This window comes from Staurois parvus, unplaced genomic scaffold, assembly GCF_062004578.1.
Source record: "Staurois parvus isolate SC_StPar_1 unplaced genomic scaffold, SC_StPar_1.0 ptg000362l, whole genome shotgun sequence".
NCBI lineage: Eukaryota > Metazoa > Chordata > Amphibia > Anura > Ranidae > Staurois > Staurois parvus.
In genome coordinates this window covers 7,011,114-7,035,475 of record NW_028318158.1, presented here as the reverse complement: position 1 = coordinate 7,035,475, position 24,362 = coordinate 7,011,114, and the positions used below count along the sequence as shown (strand labels likewise).

Genomic DNA, 24,362 nt, shown 5'->3' with positions numbered 1-24,362 from the left:
CCCCTCACTCACAAATTTAATGGACTCTTATGGTGATCATTATCGATCATACTCACCCCCATGCTGCAGTATCAGTCTGATCCTGCAGCTGTCCCCACACTGGCTCTAAGCCTGAGAGATGAGTGATCACATGACCGCTCATTTATCGGTCTTTCTGGAGCAGAGCCTGTCAGTCACCGCTCTTTGCTCTGTCCCTCCAGCACTCACTGGAGCTCCTGGCTAATGAGGGGAGGGTGCAGATTGCTTTAGCTCTTAGCTGAGCAATGAGAGCCAGAATCAAGTGTCAATCAAGCAGGTGGGAAGTTCCTCGACAATATGGTTGTGATCCTGCCAGACCGTGGAACAACTCTGATATCAACTAACAGCAAAAGGAAGAAAAGTGCTGGCCATACTTATTATTTACCTGCTGGAGTTCAGCTTACACAGCGGGCAAAATAAGTATTGAACACGTCACCATTTTCCTCAGTAAATATATTTCTAAAGGTGCTATTGACCTGAAAGTTTCACCACATGTCGGTAACAACCCATGCAATTCATACATACAAAGAGACCAAAACAAATACATTCAGAAATTGAGTTGTGTGTAATAAAATGGAATGACACCGGGAAAAAGTATACGACAACTGAAATTTACTTAATATTTGGTACAAAATCCTCTGTGGGTAATGACCGCTACAAGACTCCTCCTGTATGCAGGAACTAGTCACATGCATTGCTTAAGTGTGACTTTGGCACATTTTTCCACACAGTCTTCAAACCTAGAAGGTTCCGTGGGCCAGTTCTATGAACTCTGTCAGTTCTTTCCAAAGATTTTTTATTGGATTCCAGCCAGGTGATTGGCTGGGCCATTCTAGCAGCTTTAGTTTCTCTCTTTGAAACCGACTGAGCATTCCCTTGGCTTTGTGTTTGGGATCATTGTCTTGCTGAAATGTCCACCATCATTCCATCTTCATCATCCTGGTAGATGGCAGCAGATTTTTATCAAGAATGTCTTGGTACATTTTACCATTCATCTTTCTTTCAATGATAGGATGCTTTCCAGTACCGTATGCTGAAAAACAGCCCCACATCAGAATGTTCCCACCTCCAAAACGTCACTGTTGATATGGTGTTTTTGGGGTGATGTGCAGTGCCATTTGACTTCCAAACATGGTGTGTATTATGACATCCAAAGAGTTCAATGTTGGTCTCATCTGACCAGACTATATTCTCCCAGTATTTCACAGGCTTGTCTAACTGTTGTGCAGCAAATTTTAAATGCGCTTCAACATGTTTTTTCTTCAGCAATGGAGTCCTGTGTGGTGAGCGTGCATACAGGCCATGGCGGTTCAGTGCATTACTTTCTTTGAAACATTTGTACCTGCTAATTCCAGGTCTTTCTGAAGATCTCCACAAGTTCTCCTTATCTCTTGCACAACTCTTCTAATAATTCTTTTCACTCCTCTGTCAGAAATCTTGCGAGAATATTCAGAAGTTTAGAAATCCTTCTGTAACCAATGACATCTGTATGTTTTGAAACAATAAGGTTGTGAAGGTTCTGAGAGAGTTCTTTGCTTTTACCCATCATGAGATGTTTCTTGAGTGACACCTTGATAATGAGACACCTTTTTATAGGCCATCAGTTGGGACTGGACCAGCTGATATTAATTTGCACTGACCAGGGGCAGGATTGCTTTCTAATTACTGATGGATTTCAGCTGGTGTCTTGGCTTTCCATAGATCCATTATCTCCTGCATTCAAAGACTCAGATCAAACGGGCATTAGTAATAAACAGCGTGTTCATCTGCTGGTGATCAGAGGTTGTGCAACTCTATCATGAAGCTGGGGAAGCTTGATAAAACTGTAGAAGAGGATGAAAGAGAGCGCACAAACCTTGCACATTACCTTGATAAATAGTGACCAATTTTATTTTATTCAGGAAATATACTCACAAAAGTGACAGTAAAACAGGCATAAATTAGCCATAATCCACACAGGGTTACAGGTAAATCCAAAGGGGAGGGGGGGGAATAGAAGCTAACGCGTTTCGAAGGGCACTCCCTTCTTCATCAGAGCTGGGTTTGGCAGATAGAAACTTCAGTATAGCAGAGTTCCCATAGCAAGGAAACATTCACCCACTGAGTGTCAGTATTAAAGCAGTTCAGTGGATTTACCTGTAGCCCTGTGTGGATTATGGCTAACTTGTGTCTGTTTTACCGTCACTTTTGTGAGTATATTTCCTAAATAAAATAAGTCAGTGTTTATCGAGGTAATGCGCAAGGTTTGTGCACTCGTTCTTTCATCCTCTTCTACAGTCTTGGCTTTCCATGCCTTTTTGTACCTCCCTTTCTTCATGTGTTCAATACTTTTTCCCTGTGTCATTCCATTTTATTACACATAACTTAATTTCTGAACTTGTTTTGGTTTCTCTGTATGTCTGGATTGCATGGGTTGTTACCATTATGTGGTGCAAATTTTATGACAATAACACCTTTTAAATATAGATTTACTGAAAAAAATGGTGACGTGTTCCATACTTATTGTACCTGCTATAACTGCAACTTTAGTAATCTTCCCTCAGACCACCTCTCAGTCTTATACTCATCTGTCCTGATCGCTGACCAGATTACATAGCTGTATTCTCAATTCATTCTTATGAAGCTTCTGGGTACAGGCTTCAAATATGGAGCACCAATATACAGAGACTACTTTACCTGCCATGGGATTTGTAAGTCTGTTCCACAAACTTCATGAAACAAGTGTCCATGCCAAGCAGCACAGCTTGGTCAAGAACAAACCCCCAGTCTGCTGACTGGACAATAAAGGAGCAGAAAGACATTTATACACCACTCATCTCTCCAATACAAGTATGTGTGCACTGCTGAAAAGCCTGATTGGCTGCTAGTGCTGTCCCTCTCTCATTGCTGCAGTATACCATATAACTTGAAGGTTATATGAAAACATATTCAGGTATTCACACCATCTTCATAAAAGTAAATATAAATGACCTAAATTAACTGCTTCCCTTCCACCCACAGCCTATAAAACGGCGGGCAGGAAGCACTGTCAATGCGGGCTAATGTACCTGTATGTCAGCCCACATTGGTGGCTCCTGCGTGGCTCACAGAGCACACACCCAGGAACCCAACGATCCATGTGTCACCCAGACACAGCGGATGACATTACTGCAGTGTACGGGTGATCACATGGTATTTTATCACGTGATTGCTGTGTCCAATCACAGCAATCACATAAATAACAATGGAAAGCTAAAAGCAAGCATCAGTTCTCTCTGCTCTCACTGTGAGAGCAGAAAGAACTGATGCTGCACCCTGTGAGTGTACAGCAGCCTGTCAAGCTGCATGGACACTCTCAGACTGCAGTGCCATCCAGCCCAGTGTCCCTGATCACTGCCCCAGTGTAGTCCTAATAAACAATGCAGCCAGCCCTTGTCATCTGTCCCATTGCTCACAATAACACCGCCATACCCCATTACCAGTGTCCTGATCAGCGCCATACCCTATACCGGTGTCCTGATCAGCGCCATACCCTATGCCAGTGTCCTGATCAGCCCCATAACCTGTACCAGCGTCCAGCACTGATCAATTTTCAGATATATATCCCATAGTTTGTAGAATCTAACTTTCACACAGACTAAATAATACACACAGTTTTGGATTATTTTTACCCAAAAAAAGGAAGCAAAATATATTTTGGCCTAGATTTATGAAAAAAGATTTGTGGCTTTTTAACAAAAAAATATTGACTTTTTTTTGCTTAGTATTTAATTTATATAGCAAAAAGTACAAAAAGCCCAGTGGTGAAAAATCAAAGATCACCAAAAGAAAACCATCTGTCTCAAAAAAAAATTTCATATGGGTACAGTGTTGAGTAATTATCACTCAAAAAGTGATAGTGCTGAAAGCTGGCCTGGACTGGAGGGTGGTGAAAGTGTCCGGACTTGAAGTGGTTAATTAGCATTTTCTTTCACTAAATGCCTATAATTTAGCTTTAAGCTATTTTACAATTCACTCCCATCTATTTACCCTATGTCAAGTCAGCAAATCTAACCCAATATTCCGCTCTGAGCGCCTCTTAACCGCTGGTACCCAAAAACACTCCTCTCTGCCAATCCCTCCACTGGCTCCCAATTGCCCAACGGATAAAATTCAAAACACTAACACTGACGTACAAAGCCGTTCATAACACTGCCCCTAATTACATCACCGACCTTGTCTCTAAATACCACCCAAACCGTACTCTCCGCTCCTTGCAAGACCTCCTACTCTCTAGCTCCCTTGTCTCCTCCTCCCAAGCCAGGATTTCTCAAGGGCTTTACCCATCCTCTGGAACTCCCTACCCCAGTCTATCAGGCTATCGCCTACTCTGCTCACTTTTAGGCGCACTCTGAAAACCCATCTCTTCAGGGAAGCCTACCCCGACCCCAGCTAATACTGGAACCCTCTACTCTTCCTACCACTCCATCCCCCACAGCTAATTACCTCTTGTACCACTATCCCCTCCCTCCTAGATTGTAAGCTCCAAGGAGCAGGGCCCTCTAATCCCTCTTGTATTGAACTGTATTGTTACTGTACTGTCTCCCTCCATAATGTAAAGCGCTGTTGGCGCTATATAAGTCCTGTATAATAATAATTCTCCATTAAGTAAACAGTCGCAATAAGAAGTTTAGGGTTGTAGAAGAGTTTGGTGCCTTTGAGATGTTTAGAGACACTGAATGACAATTGATCTTGGCTCACAATGTCAAAAGGATGTAGGAATTTGGATTAATGATGGCAGACACAACCAGCATTTACTGACAATGGCTGACTGTCAAACCAGGGTGGATATTGCCCCATTAAAACCCAAATTCCCTCTCCCTGCTATTCAGAGTATAATCACAGAAAGACAGTACCTGGAGGAGAGCCCATAAGTCGACCTGACACTTCCGAACCCGGCAACTTCTTTTTAAGTATGGGAACTATCTTCTCATCAAAATATTCCATTGCCATAGACGAAATATCCCGCAATTCCTGCAGAACCTCGTGAGCCCGCTGTGGGGATCTCGTAGAATTGACATACCGCAGCACACTGTAGATTTCATCGATAACCTGAAAGGAGAACATTCATCATTAGAGATGATTAGCAAGTTCCATGTTTTCTGCATGGCATAATATGAGCACATGACTAGCTAGTATGATGTGAGAAGTGCTAGAATTGGCCTTTTCTTAGTTGTCACTGCACTGTAAGGACACTCACACTGCATCAGAGGACAGGGATTTAAGTTTGCAGCACTGGACTTCACTTCCCCCAAAGGACCATTAAAAAATAACTGGTGGCTCAGTTTTAAAACTGACAGGTATTCACAACACTTTGTTTTGACACCTGCTGCTTATATGATTCTGGGTCCCAGCATCAGAACAGTGTTGGTCAGGGGTGAGGGACTTGGCAGGAGCCTTCTTTTGAATTCTGTGTGTACAGAGTATAAAGTCAGCAGCCTCTGGCTCTGATGCTTAAATTGGTTGTAAAGGCTGAAGCTTTTTAACCTTACTTATAAACACAGAGCGGGGCTAGGGAGCAAGCATGAACACCTGATTGGCTATTGGGGGCACTCCGCAGGGGGGAGGGGCAGGAGCTCTGGCAGGGGACCCAAGAAGAGGAGAATAGGGCAGCCCTGTGTAAAACCTTTGCATGGAGCAGGCAAGTATGAAAGAGAAAAAAAACAGCCTTTCATATCACTTTAATGGTACATACAAAGTGGGTATTTAACATGGGATGAACAATATTCAACATTTGATTTTTTTTTTTAGCAAACAACAATGCTGGATTTGTCAGCAGACAATTTAAGAAAAAAATATTCCCATAAGTTTTAAGGTGCATTATTGTAGGCATTTTATTTACCTGTAAAAACCTCACTTCTGCAGACATCCAAACACTGCTGGGTGACATCATGCTAGATGTGATGCCTGCAGCCCCCCGAAGACTATCAGAGCTATGACATTGCAGGAGGGAGGGGGCTCTGCTAGACTCTTCCTGACGCAGTAAATTTACAGAAAGTTCATAGGCACATTGCTAATAAACAAAAATTTTTATCAGGAAAAAAAAAAGAATTTAAAAAGAGGAGCTCCAGGCTCCCCTCAAAAAAAATTGAAAGTCAGCAGCTACGAATACTGCTGAGTTTTAATAGGACAATACCTGTCCAGGGGTCCAGCACTGTTCTCACCAAGGCTAGTTCTTAATTAGCCTCCGGGTTCCTGGCGTAGACATAGCAATAGCAAGTAAGGGAAACTGGAGGCTTCACAGCTGGTTTCCTACTGCGCATGGTCCTGTAGTCTTCTGGGTCCAGTGAAGCTTCCCAGAAAACTGTGGGGGGAAGGAGGGGTACCAGGTATCTGCCCCCCCTCTAACCCACCCATCCCCGCGCAAAACGTGCCAAACATGGCAGTAGAGGGTGAAAACAAGTGGGGCTTCCCCTTCCGGGGGGAGCTCCACTTTAAGATGCTTAATTTTTTTCTGTGCCTTTGCGGTTTTGTCCTTTTAATAGATCCCTAAACAAATACAAATCGTATTCCCCTACAAGAGAAGTAAACTGAAACCTCGTTGAGTAGCGTTTGCCCCCTCTCTGCTTCAGCATTTCAGCCTTCGCAAGGCTCAACGCTTTCTGGACTGTAGAATACCGGCATCCCTGGCACACATGGTGATGGACACACAAGACAGAGCAACAACAAAGGGTTTGTAGGATGGTGCCAGTAATGGGGAGAGGCAGAGAGGGGAGACAAGCCATGTGACACTCTCAGAAGTGATAAATGCCTAAAAGTCTTATGGAGGCTGCAATTCCGGCACAGAAGGAAGGTAGGAGACAAGAGCTGTCAGAGGTATTAGTAACCTAATAATAGGCATAGTAGTGTCATTTGCATTTGTGTAGGAACCCAGCCTGGTCCCTTTAAAAGGATCTGTAGTGTGTAAAATAAAGAGTGTGGCCAAAACGATAAATTTCCAGACTGTTTAATAAAAATTCCAAAGACAACAATAAGCACTGACCACATAAGGTTACTAGCAGCAATTTTTCCTTCATGTTGTCATAGCTTAGAATAAGCGGTGCTTCAAGAGTGACACCTAGTGATCATTAAAGTAAACCGCATACATAGAGAGTCATTATTTCAGGACATGCTGGCAAATCTGCAGAGGAGCCACCTGCTCTTCACAGTAAGGAGCCAGACCTGTTTGACAAACACCTTGAGCATATTGTTCATGCATCAAAAAAGAGAAAGTGATCCATTTCATTTTGTTTGAAGATGTGCTCATTGATGGGCCTTTCACATGAACAGACAAGTTATCATAGCACCATTTCCCGTAAAGCAGCTTAGTCACAAAATGCCAGCCTGCACAGAAATGGCTTCAAACTGAACTCAGGCCTTACCACCTTCAATCTTGCACAGCTGTACAGGCTCCTCCCCTCCCAGTACAGAAATACCTAACTATGATTTCACGACATACTGAGCTTCTCACAGTGTGCATTAGAAGCTGCAACAAGTCAGATACAATCTGCTTCATTTCCTAGCTGGAGGATATTCAGCCCGTTTCTTCTCAGCCTGTCCTTTTTATTTGTTAGATTTATTTATTTCAGGTACTTATATAGCACCGTCAATTTACGCAGCACTTTACACACACACACACACACACACACACACACACACACACACACACACACACACACACACACACACACACACACACACACACACACACACACACACACACACACACACACACACACACACACACACACACACACACACACATATATCATATATAGTACACACATCAGTCCCTAATCCTCAAGGGGCATACAATCTAAGGTCACTAACTCACATTCATACATACACATACTAGGGCCAATTTAGACAGGAGCCAATTCACCTACTAGCATGTCTTTGGAGTGTGGGAGGAAACCGGAGTACCCGGAGGAAACCCACGCAGGCACAGGGAGAACATGCAAACTCCAGGCAGGTGGTGCCGTAGTTGGGATATGAACCAACAACCCTAGTACTGCCAGGCGGAAGTGATAACCATTTAGCCACTGTGCTGTCCAATTCAGTTCTCTCAATCATGGAGGCTCAGCACAACAACATGTGGGCATTGCCTAACGTGGTCTACATGCAAATACAGCCCGCCTAGAAATGAGCACTCCAGAATGAGATATATTCATCAAGGCATTTTGATATGTGCAAAAAACGGTATATAATGAAAACACATTTTATTTAGGAAAAAAAAAAGTAATTGGCATTTTGATGAGAGGGGAAAGGAGGGATAAAAGCAGATTAAAAATCTGCTTTAAAGCATATCAAAACCCAATAACAAAAAATGTATTATATTGCAGCTTTCCAGCCCTTAAATGTGGTGGCTAAATTTGTTTTCCTTAATGCAGCCCAAGTACATTTTCAGCAAGTGTAGAAAATAGCTGGTGATCCTGCCAGGAGCACACTTCCTGTCCTAGGGTGGCAGTAGTCCTTCCTCCACTGTAACTATGGAGGAGCAGAGTAGGCACCCTTGGGACAGCAGCATTGTCAGCCTGTAGAAAGGGTAGTGTTAGACAAGTAGATTTACCTAGGCTTTACCCAAGTCACTAACAAACTAGAACTTAAAGAGGAACGCCACCACATTGGAGCACCACAAACCAAATATGCCATTTAATTTATGGTTAATATTCAAAGCAAACTCACCCATCCATACATGTCTCTCCGTGCTTTATTTTGCTGAGAATCAATTTTGAAAAACACCCCCTGGTATTTCTGGCAGCGGCCATTTTGAGTAAGGGCAGGTACCATTTACTCCCTGAAATCCATTTGCCCTTAGCTCAGGCATTGGCAGAGCTAAGAAACCTCCCTTTTCTCCTGAAGCACCAGGGATGTGTGGCATAATCTGCCTAGGCTTAGAACAAGGAAGTAACTAAAGAAACAGGAGGGGTGCTAGGGGGGGGGGGGGGGGTTTCAAGTAAATGGCTAAAAACTGACCACTGTAAGCACTCCTGTCAATAAATGGTTTGTCTTAACACTCTAAATTCTACTTTTGTGGGAAGGCTGGGTTTGTTAAAGTAGGACTTACTGGCAGGATAAACGAGTAAAAAAATGTAGCCACCACATCCAAGGACAGGACAGCTGTAATATATCACATCTTTGTTCTCAGGTTTAGATACACTTTAATACTTAGCAGTCCTTCTGATGATCCTCAATGTCTTGCTGTGAGGACGTAGGGACTAGTGGAAAAAACCACAGCAAGCAGCATGGAACTAGACATTGAACAATTCAGTAAGTGTCAGATGTAGGCTGTTAGCAAGGTAAGCGGTTCAAGACAGCAAACATCGGTGTCAAGGCTTTTGGGACAGGCATGTATTAAAGCCTTTTTTTTCAAATCGCAAGAGAGTCTTTTAATTAAACAGAATTTTTTTTTCCCTCTTTCTCCTCCCCACTAGGTGTTATGCTTAACTTTAACCCGGATCCAGCAACTTTCATTGAGTGCCCCGCTCAGAATCGCACAGCCTTTACTCCAAAAGTAGCCACTGCTTACTGCGCATGTGAGCCATTTATTTCGGTGAAAAAAGCAGTACTCGGGGTATCCTCAAGATCGCTTGACTGGGGCTAAAAGCTAGTTTAAATGTAAAAAAAGAAGGGAATCCAAGAGAGGCGCTGGGACTGATGCGAGTTTAAACAAGGTAGTGAGAGGGCAGAAAACATTTGAAGAGCCCGCTGGCTCAGGTTAGGCTGCTCACAACAGACAAGGCTACCCTCCAGTGGGTACTCCAGCAGGTTACCAAAAGAAGATGTGCATGTATGGAAGGAGCACCTGACTAAATAAATAAGACAGTGCAATTTAATTTATTGATATTGTGTTAAAAGACAGCCAATGCATTTCAGGGGTCAAGCCCAAAACGAATTGGATGCCTTTTAACACAATATCAATAAATGAATTTGGACTCCTATTTTCTGGTCTGGCGCTCCTTCCATATATGCACGTCTTCTTCTGAAAAGCTAGTTTCAGACCTAGTAGGGACCACACAGGGAAATATGTATGTGCAGCACAAAGATGTATTCATCAACATTTTTATATAATATTTGGGTTTGCAAAGGCATTTGGTGCACATAAAGTAAATGTATACCCTATTTAAATCTTAAACTCAATTGACAAAAATACAAGTCATTTGGCAAATGTCATATTTGTATCTTAGCGGTTTATACCACTCTTTGCCTGAATTTCAGCTGTAATTCCTAAAGTGGTTGTAAACAAAAAACAACAACAAACCCCCACAAAAAAACAAAAACAAATCCCACAACATTTATATAACTAACTTCTCACCTTCCCAGGAATAAAACAACAAAGATTAGAGTCCACATATTTCATAAATGTCATGTTGAGTAAGGAAAGCCTAGTCTCGACCGCAGCCAGGATGTCGGCATGGCGTGCCAGTGAGTGATTCCGCCTCTCCGATTCCCTCCTGTGCAAAAGTCACATAGTTAGATGCAAATACACGTGACTAAGGGGCTAAACAGAATGGTCCCAAGGTAAAAAGACAAATTATTTGCAGCTCTGTAAAGATTAACTGAATTCCTTAAAAAAAAGCAGCATAATTATCTGAATCTGGACTTGGTATCAGCCTCTTGTAATTCCTTTAAAGCAGAGACTAGACTGTAGGAAGGAGAAGCAGCACAAGAGGCCCTTCTGTTCATGTGCTGACAAATCCAGCTAATTGAAAGCAAAAGCAGAATGAGATGAGCCCATCACTGTGCTGCTTCTCCTTTCACTTTCCAGTCATAGGATGGGAGCAGGTCCATGAACCTGGGCTCAAGGTTGGTTAAATAATACTGGGCGTGACTGAAGGTGGAACACGAAGGACATCTAGTGGTTGAAAAGGAATACTCCAGAAGACAGATTGAACAATAGTCTAGCAGAAATGGGTACTGTTTTCCCATTCGTTAAAATTGTTGGGAGTTACCTCTAACCTTCAGACGTATGTAGGTCTGAACCTCCAGCCTATCCTACACTCCTTTAAACAGAAATGCTTGAGCTGGTGTAAATCACCCTTATCAGTAGTCAGAGGAGTTTTTTGATCACAATGTTCTGGGCACCACAATTACTTTACATACGCCATAATTTGTCCATTTGGATACCATGAAAATAGTTTGTTCATATAGATGCACATTTCAGGGAGCTCATTTAGAAAAAAGGCAAGAGGCCAGAATTAAACTTACTACCGTACAATAAAGATCAAGGTGGTTTAGCAGATCAAACAATAGGATTTATTCCATAGCTGCCCAATTTCAACATCTGATCGGTTGGGATGTGGTGGATATTATGGACTCCATAAGTAAGTTACTACTCCACTATTACACAGACCTAATGGCAATGTCGCATTTAGAAATGATTGTTCCTTCTGTTCCACAAAATTGCCCTACGGTATCCTTGTTAGTAACAATTTGGACATATCTCTAATTGAGCTTGCAGGTTAGGGGCTGAGTGGCAGTCTACTGTGGCGTAGCTGTAGCTATGTGGAACTTGCTAAACTAGAAGGGTTCTCCCCTGGCAGGCAATGGGTATTCGGTTCATTGCCCAATTATAGTCTGGGAATAATCACAGAACTTCTACAAATATTCACAGTTGCACCACGCCCTTAACACTCAAGCCCTCCATAGTACCTTGATACTAGAAGAAACACAATTATTCTAGGATGCAATGTCAGAAACTAGTAAAAGGGATTTCACACATTTATGCCTGTCTCCTAACCCTAGCCCAAGATCCTGCTGGCTTACCTCGCAGGAGGAAATGGAAGACAGATGTAGGTGAACTGGAGGGAGAGAAATAGGAAGCAGTTTTGGATTCCATCCCACTACTTTATCCAATTCACAGAAATTGCTGCAATTATTCTTCCTGGGGAAGACACGACTCCCCCATCTGTTCCAAATGCAATAAAGACGAGCAGGATTTAAAGGATAAGTTCACCTTTAGGAACATGTTTCACCCATTTTTAGGGTAGAACACATAACATGTTCCCACTCCCGAAGCCGCCGCCCTCTCCACTGCATCTAGTAACAGCTAGCAGGGGGATCTTCTAGCCCCACAAGCTTGCGCTATTTAAAAAGAAAATGCCTCATTCGTTCACAGAATTCTGTGAATGGAAAACTACAAGTACCAACAGCCTTTGCGGCTGTCAGCTTGTAGTTCTCAATGAACTACCACTGCGCCGTTGAGCAAGGTGGTAGCTCATTGGTTCTTCCTGCCAGTGTGTACGAGGTACAAGCAGAGAGGTACACTGACAAGTCTGCAATAGTCCTGCATGGCACCTGCAATCTGCTAATCGAGGGTGCAATGCTTTCTAGGCTCCTAGTTAAAACAAATATATGCACATTTTTTTTACCTACAAAAAGATGTGCATTTTTTACAAAAAATGAAGGTTTTTGAAGGTGAGCTTATTCTTTAATACATATGTTGTGGAGATGCCCGCAGCTTTTCAGATACTAGACAACAGTTTTACAAACAATATCCTCAATATTTAATACTCCCTTACCACAAGATCCTGTTTGTCTCCTGGGAGACTTGGATGAGAAAATGTTTACACCCCCTATATTTATTGCAATATTAAGAGTTCTTTTTGTTGCTAATAAATTAATAACTCAATTCTCGCTGTCTCCTTACACCTCTACAACAATGGATTGGCCAGGTGCACTCCACACTGATCCATGAGAAATAAACATAATGCCAGGAAATGTATGACTATTTAGGAAACCCCAGGTTTATATCCCCCTCAGTTGATTATGGACAGGCTTCTTTAGATATTACCCTTTTATTTCTTTCATGGTCCTTACTGTAAGTCAACAGGGCCAGTTATTAAGGGAGACTGTAAAAGGGCAATTCACTCTCACATGAGTAAATATGCTTTGGAGTAACTTAGGACTGTTGTCCTGCTCTAGGATTACCATTGTAACTGGCCATATGGAGTTTGTATTTCTATTTGGTTATTTGTTTTGTTAACTGTTTACATGTAATGAACACACTAACACTGTCGTATGCATTTGTAAAAGTCCTATGCTGGAAATATTCTTGTACAAGTAAAAATGTCATTGTATATTCACGTCAATAAAGCTTAAGAAAAAAGTATTTGATAAAAAAAAAAAAAAAAAAGAAAAGAACAGGTAATTTTTTAATTTTAACAGGATTTTTGGATAGCATGGGAAAAGGTTAAATGTTAAGATTTAAATCACACTTTTGCATACATGTGTGTGATCCTTATATTGATTAACATGCTCATTCTAACATACCGTAATATGAGGTACGGAAAGGGAGTTTAATGCACTCTTTGTGGTTTCACTTATTGCCTGCCACTATGCTCCACTAGCATTATTCACCCCCCCCCACCACACACACCTTTCTTTCTCTGGCTGATTATATGTGGTGTCTGCTTGCCTTATTGTATATTTCATATTTTACTTATAATCCTGTCTGTCTTACAACTTCATGCTTTACCTCGCGACGCTACTGTGTGTCCTTGCTATGGAAATCATTATACTGGTGCTGTTTCGCATCGCAGTCACTTTTACGTTGACTCATGTTATGTACTGTGTCATGATAGTATTCTGTATCTTGCCATTCTATTAATGCTTGATTTTTAAAATCCCACTTTTGCATTGCAGTAATGCACAGGTTACACCCATTACTTACATTAGCAGGTTTTGCTGCTATTAAATTTAAATGGCACCCCAACGTACCAATCCAATGGACCTCCAATGCACATGCATTGCATCACAAGTGATTCACTAACATTCATTGTTTTATTTGCGGTCTGTGTCCCTAGAGATTCACCCTCTTAGTCTCATTTACCATTATCGCCAAATGTGAAAGTAAAAAACAAATCCCAAATTTTGGGTTGTCCCCAGAATAATGTTGGGGATACCTTCCAATGGGGACATGAGCTCTGGTGACCCTAGTGACAACCAGGGATTCCCTCACTTTGGAAGGATTTCCTCTCACTTTCTGTTTTGGCTATGGGACAGGAAATTAAGGGAAATGGAAATGGGACACATGTCAAAAATGAACCTTACAGGGGTTATAACCTTGCCTTACTCTATCCATAATGAAGAAGAAAAAAAAGAAGAAAAGAAAAAAAAAGGGTTTGCCTTTAGTTCTACTTTAAATTCCTAGCCAGGCAACTGTCATTTTCAGAAGGAGAGGTAAGCAATGGCAGTTTCCACATTATATACCTTTAACTATTTATCTGCGGTGTATTCCTGTAGTCCTGGCCAGCTTTGACGCATCCAGTCAGCACTGTATAAACTATACGTAGCATCATCTACATTCAGTATAAAGACCTGTGTTCCAGCAGCAGTATGGGGACTTCCAGTTTGCTGCCATAACAAAATCGAGTCAGGCTAAGCACTGCTCATAGAATTCAAGCTTGGCCTAAACAAACTATTTAAAGTGAGCTAGGCTTTAACAATCGCATCCTAAAGCAATACAGCAAGTACACACCTGGGCAGCTGTGCTTTGACTTGTTTTTGACATAGGCTGTGGTAGCGTTCCACCCGCAGGAATCCTTGGTTGAGCATGCGCTGACACTCCAAATCCATACGCTTACACACCTACAACACAAAGAGCACATGTAAGCATACTAGGAACTAACCAGTGCTGGAATCCTCCAAATTTTCCCAGCTCCACAAGGAATAAAAAAAAAAAAAAAAAAGGACATTTTTAAAAGTGAGATAGGTTGAAAGGTACCAAAAGAGCACAGTAGAGCCTAAATCTTTGTAATTTCGTTTTCAATGCACAAAAAAAGACAAAAGTGGGTTGGGGGCACCTCACTTTAGAATAATGGTTGGAACCATGCAATTTATTGGTCAATGGAGCATCCTGAACCTCTGGTCTACAGCCCATACCCAACCTATTAAACAACCATTTATTTCACACTTCATACAACAGTTTCAGGCTTGTTAGTGGTTCTCAGTGATGTGTATGGAAACTATGGCTATGGAGAAGTGCCTAGGAACTAATGAAACAGTAACTAGAAATGTTGTACTGCCAATCTCTCCTGACGATGCTGGGCTGTCATACTGACCTCCCTGCTTTACTACTTTAAGGCCCGACTCCAAAATGATATGTTTTGAATTGAGCAAGGAAAGGTTAGTGCCTCTGACAGTTTTTTTTTCTGTTGCCATTTATGTCCCTAATAGGGAGATTTCTCTTCATGATCAGGACAGAACGGGACTGGTAGTCTTTCCAACAAGGACACAGACAAAAGTGAAAAAACACAGTTCTTTATTGCGGTCAATGATTTTCTGTACTGATGACACCCGAATACCTATTTTCTCTCTGGGCATCAAAGTGACAGAAGTATAAGAAATACAGCACATCCCCAATGCAGTCACAGATTGAAAACCTGACAAGACATATTATACATCGATCATGTGGGCCAGATTGTCATTCAAGGGGTACAGCTCGGACTACCTCTCCATTCATAGAGGCACTCAGCAGGGCTGCCCCCTGTCCCTTATACTATTTTTTTTGGCATTGGAGCCCCTGGCTATTAAACTAAGAAAAAACCCAAACATTCAGGGTATACCATGAGGAGACAGGGAACACAAGTCTGCTCTATTTGACGATGACCTCTTAATGCTCCTAACATCTCCAATCACCTCAATACCCAACCTGTACAGTGACCTATCAAAATGTAGGGCAATTTCAGGCCTTAAAGTCAAACATACTAAATCCCCAGCTCTCAACCTAATGTTAAATGACCGCATGATTCATTCCCTACCACAAGCGGATACACTTCCCTATCTGGGAATCTTATTAACTCCTTCCATTGACACTCTATACAGCAAGCATTACCCGCCCCTATGCAAGTTACAGGATGACCTATCCAAATGGAACCTACATCCCACCTCATGGTTCGGTAGGCTGTACTCGGTGAAAATTAACATTTTGCCAAGAATTCTGTATATTTTCCACGCTCTACTGATCTTGATTAATAGGTCAGACTTGCATCTTTTTCAACAAAAAGGTACTAAAATTTATTTGGGGGTACAAAAGACCCAGAGTGAACAGAAGTACACTTGTCATCCCAAAATGAAAAAGGAGGGGTTGGGAGTTCCAGATTTGTTTAAATACTTTTACGTGGCACAACTGGCTCCATTGGTCCGTTTCCAATCCCAACATGCAAACCCTTTGTGGATGCAACTAGAATCAGCCCATCTACCACAATTAGCCACATGATGTGGATGAAAGCCAGAGGCAGACCTGGAATTCTATGTCCTGCGCCAAGAATTATGGCATGAGGACCCCATTAAACTACCCTATATGGAAAGATGGGAGCGAAATCTAAAGGAAACAATGGACACAGCGGAATGGGGTAAACTGGCGCAATTTAACTTTAAATCATATCATGACACATTCAAGGCAAATAATAAAATCTTTTCTATGGTGGTATTTAGTATCAGCCCACCTGGCGTCCACAGTACAGGGAGCTTCCCAGTTGCAGACAGGAGGGAACAGTCCTCCATACATGGTGGACCTGTCACAAATAAAGCAGTTTTGGATGCGCACATATAATTTTATATATTCACTTACCCAGGTGAATCTCATTAAGACCCCACAGAAGGCCCTCTTGGGGAGACCGGTGAAGGGAATACCAAGACATGTGAGATGCCCGATTACCTTCATATTCACTGCTGCCAGAATCTCCATTGTCCGGTCATGGAAATCCCCTATGGTCCCCTTTGGACTTCTAAAGGCTAAACTGACGTGGATAATGATCAATGGACGTATGGGTCACCATTCTCCACAATAGGATGGCCTACTTAGAGAAAACCTGGGATCCCTGGATAAAATATCTCTCAAATCCCTTGATAGGGATGGAGGGATTCATATATCGTGAATAGAGGGTACACACCTTCACTACTACTTTTCTTCGCTTCCTCCCCCCTACCACATCCTTTTGCCTTCTTCTTTATTATGCTTATTGAAGAGTCAGGTAACTAATAGCCCTGTGAGATTTCCCTTCCCCCTACTATGGACGGGGGGGGGTTGGTGGGAATCCACAGAGCCATACAGGACATAGTTGATTATATTATATGATTGGTTTTGACAAAAATCCTTATTTTTTTGGAATATTACAACAGTAGAGTACTTGATGTCCCCAATTCTCATAGGGGACCTAGTTTTGTTATTTGCTTAAATAAATGATGTTCATTTCAGACTGTTAGCTGTTTCTTGCAACCTACCAAAATAAAAAAGTCACCAGCGCTCAAATCTTCCTGCTCCACAGTGAAAAATGGTGTCTGTCACTTTTTGAGGTGAAGCCCCTAAAGATCAGGGAATCTTGGTACTAACAAAAGAAAAAACACAAAAGGATGCACTCTGCTCGTGCATTACCGTTGTAACAAATTAATTTATTAAAAATGTAACAAGTGGATACTTACAAAAAGATTTTGAAAACAGACATGGAGCCAAATGTAGCAATCCCACACAATGGGGGTCCTGTGGTACAATTGCCCGGTTGGAATGGCTGAAGCTTTGAGGAAGGGAGTGCGACTCCCGAAACGCATCAACAAATCCAACTGGGCAGTTGTACCACAGAACCCCCATTGTGTGGGATTGATAAATTTGGCTCCAAGTCTGTTTTCAATATCTTTTTGTGAGTATCCACTTATGTGTTTAATAAATTCATTTGTTACAATGGTAATGCACAAGGAGAGTGCACCCTTTTGTGTTTTTCTTTTCTTGCAACCTACTTGTAACCTTTTCTGATCAGCCACAGTAAAGCAAGAAGTGGATGTTATACTTGTTTGTACCTTTCCTTTAAAATCTTCTTCTGTTCCAATAGTTTATTGGTTTTATCAAAAACGTTTTTTGTTAATACGATAGGTGCAAGTCCCTAACTTTGTCCTTGTATTGGCCTCTTGCAGTCCCCGTACGGCAGGGATGGACCTTATCAAGAAGAAGCAGCACAAGGAGCCAATCAGCTCATGTGTTGGCAAGCAGGTTGAGGAGGAGACAAATAGCACAGTGATGAGATCATCTCTCTGTTGCTCTTCTCTCCATTCATTGTCCAGTCACAGTCTAGGAGCGGGTCCAGGATGACCTGGATTCAGAGAAGTGGGTTAAATGACGCTGGCTATCAGAGTGAGGACAACATCCAGCAAAAAATACTGAAGGTGAATACTGCAGCAAAAGCTGTATTTGTTATTTTGTCTTTTAATAGGCTATTAATTTTTATTTTATTATTTTCAGCAGGAGTTCTACTTTAAAGCCAGAGGGTCAACATAACCAGGAAAGAGAAGACAATCCGCAATGACTGCCCTTCTCTCATGATAGTTTTTTTTCTTATTTTAGTAAACCTACAATTCGCCAAGCAACAAGTTTGCTTTAAAGGATAAGTTCACCTTTGGGAACATGTTCCACCTGTTTTCAGAATGGAACATGTATGTTTCGCTCCTGCTGTACTCTGACAACCATTCCCCGCTCCCCCCCCCCCCCCCCCCCCGTGATAGCAGGCTGTGGATCTTCTCTCTGCACCCACACAACTGTCACCGATTCACAGAGTTCTATGAATGAGTGAACGACAAGTACCGATAGCCTTTGCAGCTGATGGCCTGTAGTTCTCAGTGGACTCAATGCTCTGTTGAGTGCTCTCATAGTCCGATTCCTCCTGTCATTTTAGTAACAGACTGCTCATACGAGCAGACAGCTTACACTGACAGTCTGCAGGAGCCCTGCATCGCACAGACGATCTGTAATGCTTTTCAGGCTCCTACAAAGAAAAAAAAAAAAATAGTAAATGCATATTTTTTTTTACATGTGAAAAAAGCGCATTTATTTTTTTTTTTTGAAGTTAACCTTTACATCTTGTACCCTCAGCATACACGTACCATTCATTCCACCACCATTCTGTTTAAGTACTGTTACCCAAATAAAACACAAAATACTTCCAGGTATAGAGGAGCACTTGACAGCATTGGGTCAATCAGCGCTGTCATACAGAGTACATAGCCTTGTCTAAGCCATGACTCCAGCAACTTAAATCAATGTATATTCCCTCACTCCAGATAGAGTGGTGGAAGAGCAAAAAAGCCAAGTGTATGCTCTTTGGAAATGCATGTGAAGCCACACTGTCATGGCAAGGCACTTCTGTATTGTTCTGTGCAGTGCCCTGCCCAGGTGCAACTTTACTGCTAGTTTTAAAGTGGTTATAAAAGCTCAATTTTTTTTTTTTTTTTTTTTTAACAACCCCTCTATCTACCTGAGCCCCATCTTGATCCAGCGATGTGCATGACAGCCCCAGTTGTACTGGGTCTCTCCCTCCTCATTACCAGAAACAGTAGCGGGAACCACTGGCTCTCACTACATTCAATCACAGCCAGTGAGGAGAGAGTGGGGGGGAAGGGCCGAGACACACAGCAGCAGAAAGGGGGAAAGCCTGCTCAGGTGCCCCCATAGCAAACTGCTTGCTCTGGGGGCACTTGGCAGAATGGAAGGGCCAGGCGTGCCTGAGGAGGACCTTAGAAGAGGATCTGGCTGCCTGTGCAAAACCACTCCACAGTGCAGGAAGGTATGACATGTTTGTCATTTAAAAAAAAAAAAATTACCTTTACAATCACTTTAAATATGAGCAGCTATTGTTTTTTGCTTTGTTGGACTTCATGCAAAAACATTGGGGGTGGTTTTCAGCTTCAGCTGTACCTTACAAAGGTTGGTGCAACCTCAAAGACGTGCCTGCTCACAATTTATTTACCATGTTTTATCACAAGAGACTGGCTTACATAGTTTACAGTTAGGACCCATAATTGGCTGGGGTGCCTTTACATGACAACACGTAATGTGTTTGCAGCTGTGATTTTTGCTTTGCTGATCAGACATTAGTCCGAGAAGCCTGTGGCCAGAGTACTCTCTCTCCGACTAAACAAGCAAAGCAAAGTCTGTATGTAGACTCATATTTCATGGAAAAGATTAGCAGATGCTTGCCGTCTGAAATCCATAGGCTGCTATACTAGCAGATGTTCTTTAAAAAGATCCTGCATGCTCTTAGACCAACTGACCGACTCAGAATTCAAGATCAATTTGTCATGCTTGCCATAATCAAATCAGCAAAGCGCTGCATCAGCTGTATTATGAATGAATCCATTGTGCGGCTAGAGACAGGGAGGTAAGAGAAGAGCCGTACCTACTGCAGATCCAATCAATCTCCGGCTCAGGGCGCAGGGATCACCGATACCATCAACCTCTACATTCACCAGAGGATTAATACAGCTAATACATCAGAATTATAGAGGTGCATCTCCGGCTTACATAGAAGAACAGCCAGACTGTGTGCAGGGCAGTACTTTACAGCAATTTAGTACTTCCCATGAAATCATATTGTCTGGGCTGAAGTATAAGAAATCGCTATTCAATAGGAACATATGACCCTGCCTGCATTTTAAAGTATCGCCTATTTGGTCTGTATTGTGATGTAGACCTGATGAAACCTTTCCTCTGCTAAGCCATACATCAGACTTGCTTTAAGCTTAGTAACCTCAGTAAATCCCTAATATTCTCTTCTAAAACTCAATTGACAGAATGGCCCTCTCCATTATTTCATAACTGGCAGCTGAAGGCCAATTAAATGACTGCAACACAGCTGGAACACCCACACCAGTTTCAGGAGGAAACTCAGCTGAAAGCAAAAGAATGCCAAAGCGGAGTGGAAAAACCATGTAAATCCTAAAAGAAACCTGCAAGGACTAAGTCATGGGCAATGCGTCTGCTGACGTCCTGTTAATGAGCAGGCTCCAGGGCTGTCACCAAGGTACTCTACTACCTAAAGAACGTCTGGTAAAAGAGTCAAATGCAGATTTGAAAAATCAAGACAGGAGAGGTTTTATCTGCCAAAGGATCTGTGATTTGTGTCTATCCAGTCCTGAAATGTACAGACCTGCCAGACAGCAAAGCCAGGTTTGTGACCTGAAATTTTCTTGTTGCAGTTAAAGGGTGCATTCATACAATACCTACGAACACACCCTGATTACATGCGAGAGCCCAGCAGGAGTTCCTACAATTAGCTGCAGGAGGCAGTCCCATTGAAAGTAATGAGAGGCTGCCAACTCCCACAGCTAGTTGCAGCCACTTGCATGTAATTACCCGTGCAGCGATTGGCTCTGGACACAGTCCAGGATGAAGTCCCTCTGTGACCAAGCAGGGTGAAATGCGTCAGCGGGCGTAGCCAGAATGGCGGCTGAGGCCATTCCTCAATACTGGACTCCTGGGGTCAGCTGAGCAGTGCCCATCCCTTCACAAGTCTGTAGAGAGTTTCAACTCCTCTGTCTGAAATAACACATTTGTGGTTATACCTACTACAGAAATTGTATTTAGTGGCCTCCCTGGAATAATGGACACACTTCATTACTCGTTTTATATCTGCCTTGAGTTAATTTCAAAACGTTGGATGAGAATGGCTATTTGCCCAAACATGGTTTAAAATGGCAGGCAGTCTCTGCAGGCGCCTTCTGGCACTAGTGCTGGAACCACGGGTTGTCAGTGACCGTCAGAGCCCCCCCCAGTGTTAAGCTCAGGAGCTCCTGGGCTTCCAATTGCTCTATAGAGCTTGGCTGTCACCAATGGCAGCACATATATTTCTAACCCGACACGTTCCCATCTATGGTAACTACAGGCACAGGATGCCCTTTTCTTTGCCCTGCTTGTCCAGAGCACAGATTTGCTCTAAAAATCAAGTCAGCAATGGCAGCTCCCAGGTTTTAACCCTCAAAGGCCCAGGTTAAAGCAGAACTTCATTCTCTAAATCAACATGGACTATTTTGAATCCTTATGCTGCTAGCATTAGCAAATAGATAGGAATGTATATTTATTCGTTTTAAATTGTTTACATTTCTTTAGTCACTTCCTGGTTTCTAGGCATATGATGTTATACATCCCAGGAAGGGTTTTCTCAGCTAAGCACACCCACCTGCCTGCCTGGGCAGATGGATTGCAGGAAGTAAATGCTACTTGAATCATCTGCCCTTACTCAAGATGGCCACGGCCAGAAGTGCTGGGAGGGGGAGGGGGGGGGGGTTCAATGTGATTTTCAGCAAAATAAAAGCATGGACACATAGATGGATGGGCGAGTTTGCTTTGAATTAAAAAAAAAAATTAGCACTTTTGGTTTGTGGTGCTCACATACAGTGTAGTTCCGCTTCAAGTGCATTTTCATTCACTGCAGTGCATTTGTATGAATATGGGTCTTCTGCATCATTCTTCCAACAGAAAAGGTACTTTGTGACTGCATGCATACATATAAAGTGATTTAAATGCAGAAGCATCCCTCTCTATGAAAGAAGCAATCAGTATAAACAGCAAGCTCCTTGGGGAGAACCATTCACTGAAGCCAATGATACAAAAACACTCTGAAGTTTAAGATGCAGGCAAGTGTGTGTCATAAGCAGATGTAAAGCCTTTTTATTAAGGTAGGCTTTTGGTTTTTTTTTGGTTTTTTTATTACAAGTAACTGTAGGTCTGTCTCTCAGCACTTTTTTCTAAATTGTACATTGCACCACGCATGCGCAGCTCAGTGCACAGTCTCAGCATGAATTTGTTCTGTGATGAAGCAACTCCTGTGCGCATGAATGAGAGTTGCGTCATTCCGTCCCAGCCAATCAAGATGGCTGAAGAATCCAAACCCAGAAGATGACCAGGTGAAGATGAAAGCACCGGCGACAGAGAGCAGCACTGTTGGAGGGGATCGCTCTGCTGAGTACATGTACCATAATGCTATGCATACCTGCACATTTGGAAATAGTGCTCCTGGAGATCCAAATGCTTGAATTTGCTTTGGAAGTGTAATTCAACATTAAGTGCAAAATTGTTTACATTTGGACCCATGGGCCCTGCACATTGTACATGTTCCACTGTTTGGGGAGGCAGTTTACATGCATACAACTGCCCTTTCCACAAAAAAATAGAAAATGTCACACGCACACTGCCAATAAGCAAGAGATGAAAACCATCTAATCCACTTTGAAGTTGCCTGAAGCTAAGAAGCTGGCACAGTGCTATAGCATGATGCTATCTTTAAAGTGTATTTCTACTTTTTCTGCCAAATCAGGATAACACCTACTTTATTATTCATTACAGGTTTCAGTTCACATAGCAATAACGTAAAAAAAAATAAAAAAAAAAAAATGCTGGACACCTTTTTACTAACATAAATGCCCACCTAGCTTTCCTTTCCCCAGGTTTGTACCTCTAATCCCACCAGCTTGTATAAACTTGCTTTAAAACAACAAGAAAAGTAAGAATTATTTCAAATATTGTTAGTAAGGATAAACGATAAACATACCAGCATTGTCAATAATGATGCTTCTAGATTTGAGGTGACGTGGGAACCACGGATCAGATAGATCTCTATTACTTAATACCACGGCTGACCCTCTCTCGCTCCCTTTTTTTTTTTAATCTTCTTCTCTACCCTTCTCCCCCCTGACTTATCCTGGATCTTTTCTTTCGATTATTTTATTTTTAATCCTTTTTCTTCTTTTTTGGTTTTCTTATTGTTGTTAAATCTATATGGAACTGCCTATGTTTACTGACTGATGGAACATTTGCTACCCTGTGGGGATTTGGTGTTTCCTGTTTACAACATCATCAACTAATGTTTTTTCACGTGCCTATAAATTTTATGAATATGTATATTCACCCCATCTCACCATGTAGGTGGGCAATGTTTCTATTTCTGTGTATACCAATTTTTCAATAAAAATATTGAAAGATAAAATATTTGTGCTGTGAATAGGAGCAAAAAAATATAGGGAGGGGTTTCTCAAATTTGACTGCAAAAGTGAAAATGGCCTTTAGGGTTCACCCTGTGAATACACCCTACTGGTGATCACATGTGAGAATCCCACCGGGGCTTCCTTAGATCAGCTGAGAGTAGGTAGCTCCAATGAAAGCAATGGGGTGGCTGATCGCTCCTGCAGCTAATCTCACCCATTCAAATGTAACCACTCAAGCAGCGATCACATGCAAGAGGAGAAGATTAGCTGCGAGAGTCAGCAGCCCCCCATTGATTTCAATGGAGCTGCCTACACTCAGCTAATCGCAGGAACGTCCTCTGGGGTTTCTCGCATGTAATCGCCATCAGGGTGCATTTGCAAGTGTGAATGTACCGTTAAAAATGACGATTACTTTTGGGTGCATTACAGGCACCAACCTCACCGCAGCCTACTGCAGGGAAAACAACTGGGGTAAATCATCTTACTTGTTGAAATAAAATAATTGATGAAAATATCCCTATAACTGCAGAGACACTACCCCTGGGATAAAAAACAGGGCAATGGGAATTCTTACTGCGTTGGAGCCTGAAAAGGAAAGT

General features: G+C 42.2%; 1 protein-coding gene across 1 annotated transcript in view; it reads right to left on the bottom strand.

The window, feature by feature from the left end:
* Positions 1-24,362, bottom strand: part of FBXO28 (F-box protein 28) — a 40,360-nt gene that overhangs the window by 5,844 nt on the left and 10,154 nt on the right. Inside the window, exons 2-4 of the mRNA XM_089685067.1 lie at positions 14,495-14,604; positions 10,331-10,469; positions 4,893-5,088 (exon numbers count right to left, since the gene is read on the bottom strand). Coding sequence (XP_089541193.1) covers positions 4,893-5,088; positions 10,331-10,469; positions 14,495-14,604 — 445 coding nt within the window. The remainder of the gene's footprint in view (positions 1-4,892; positions 5,089-10,330; positions 10,470-14,494; positions 14,605-24,362) is intronic.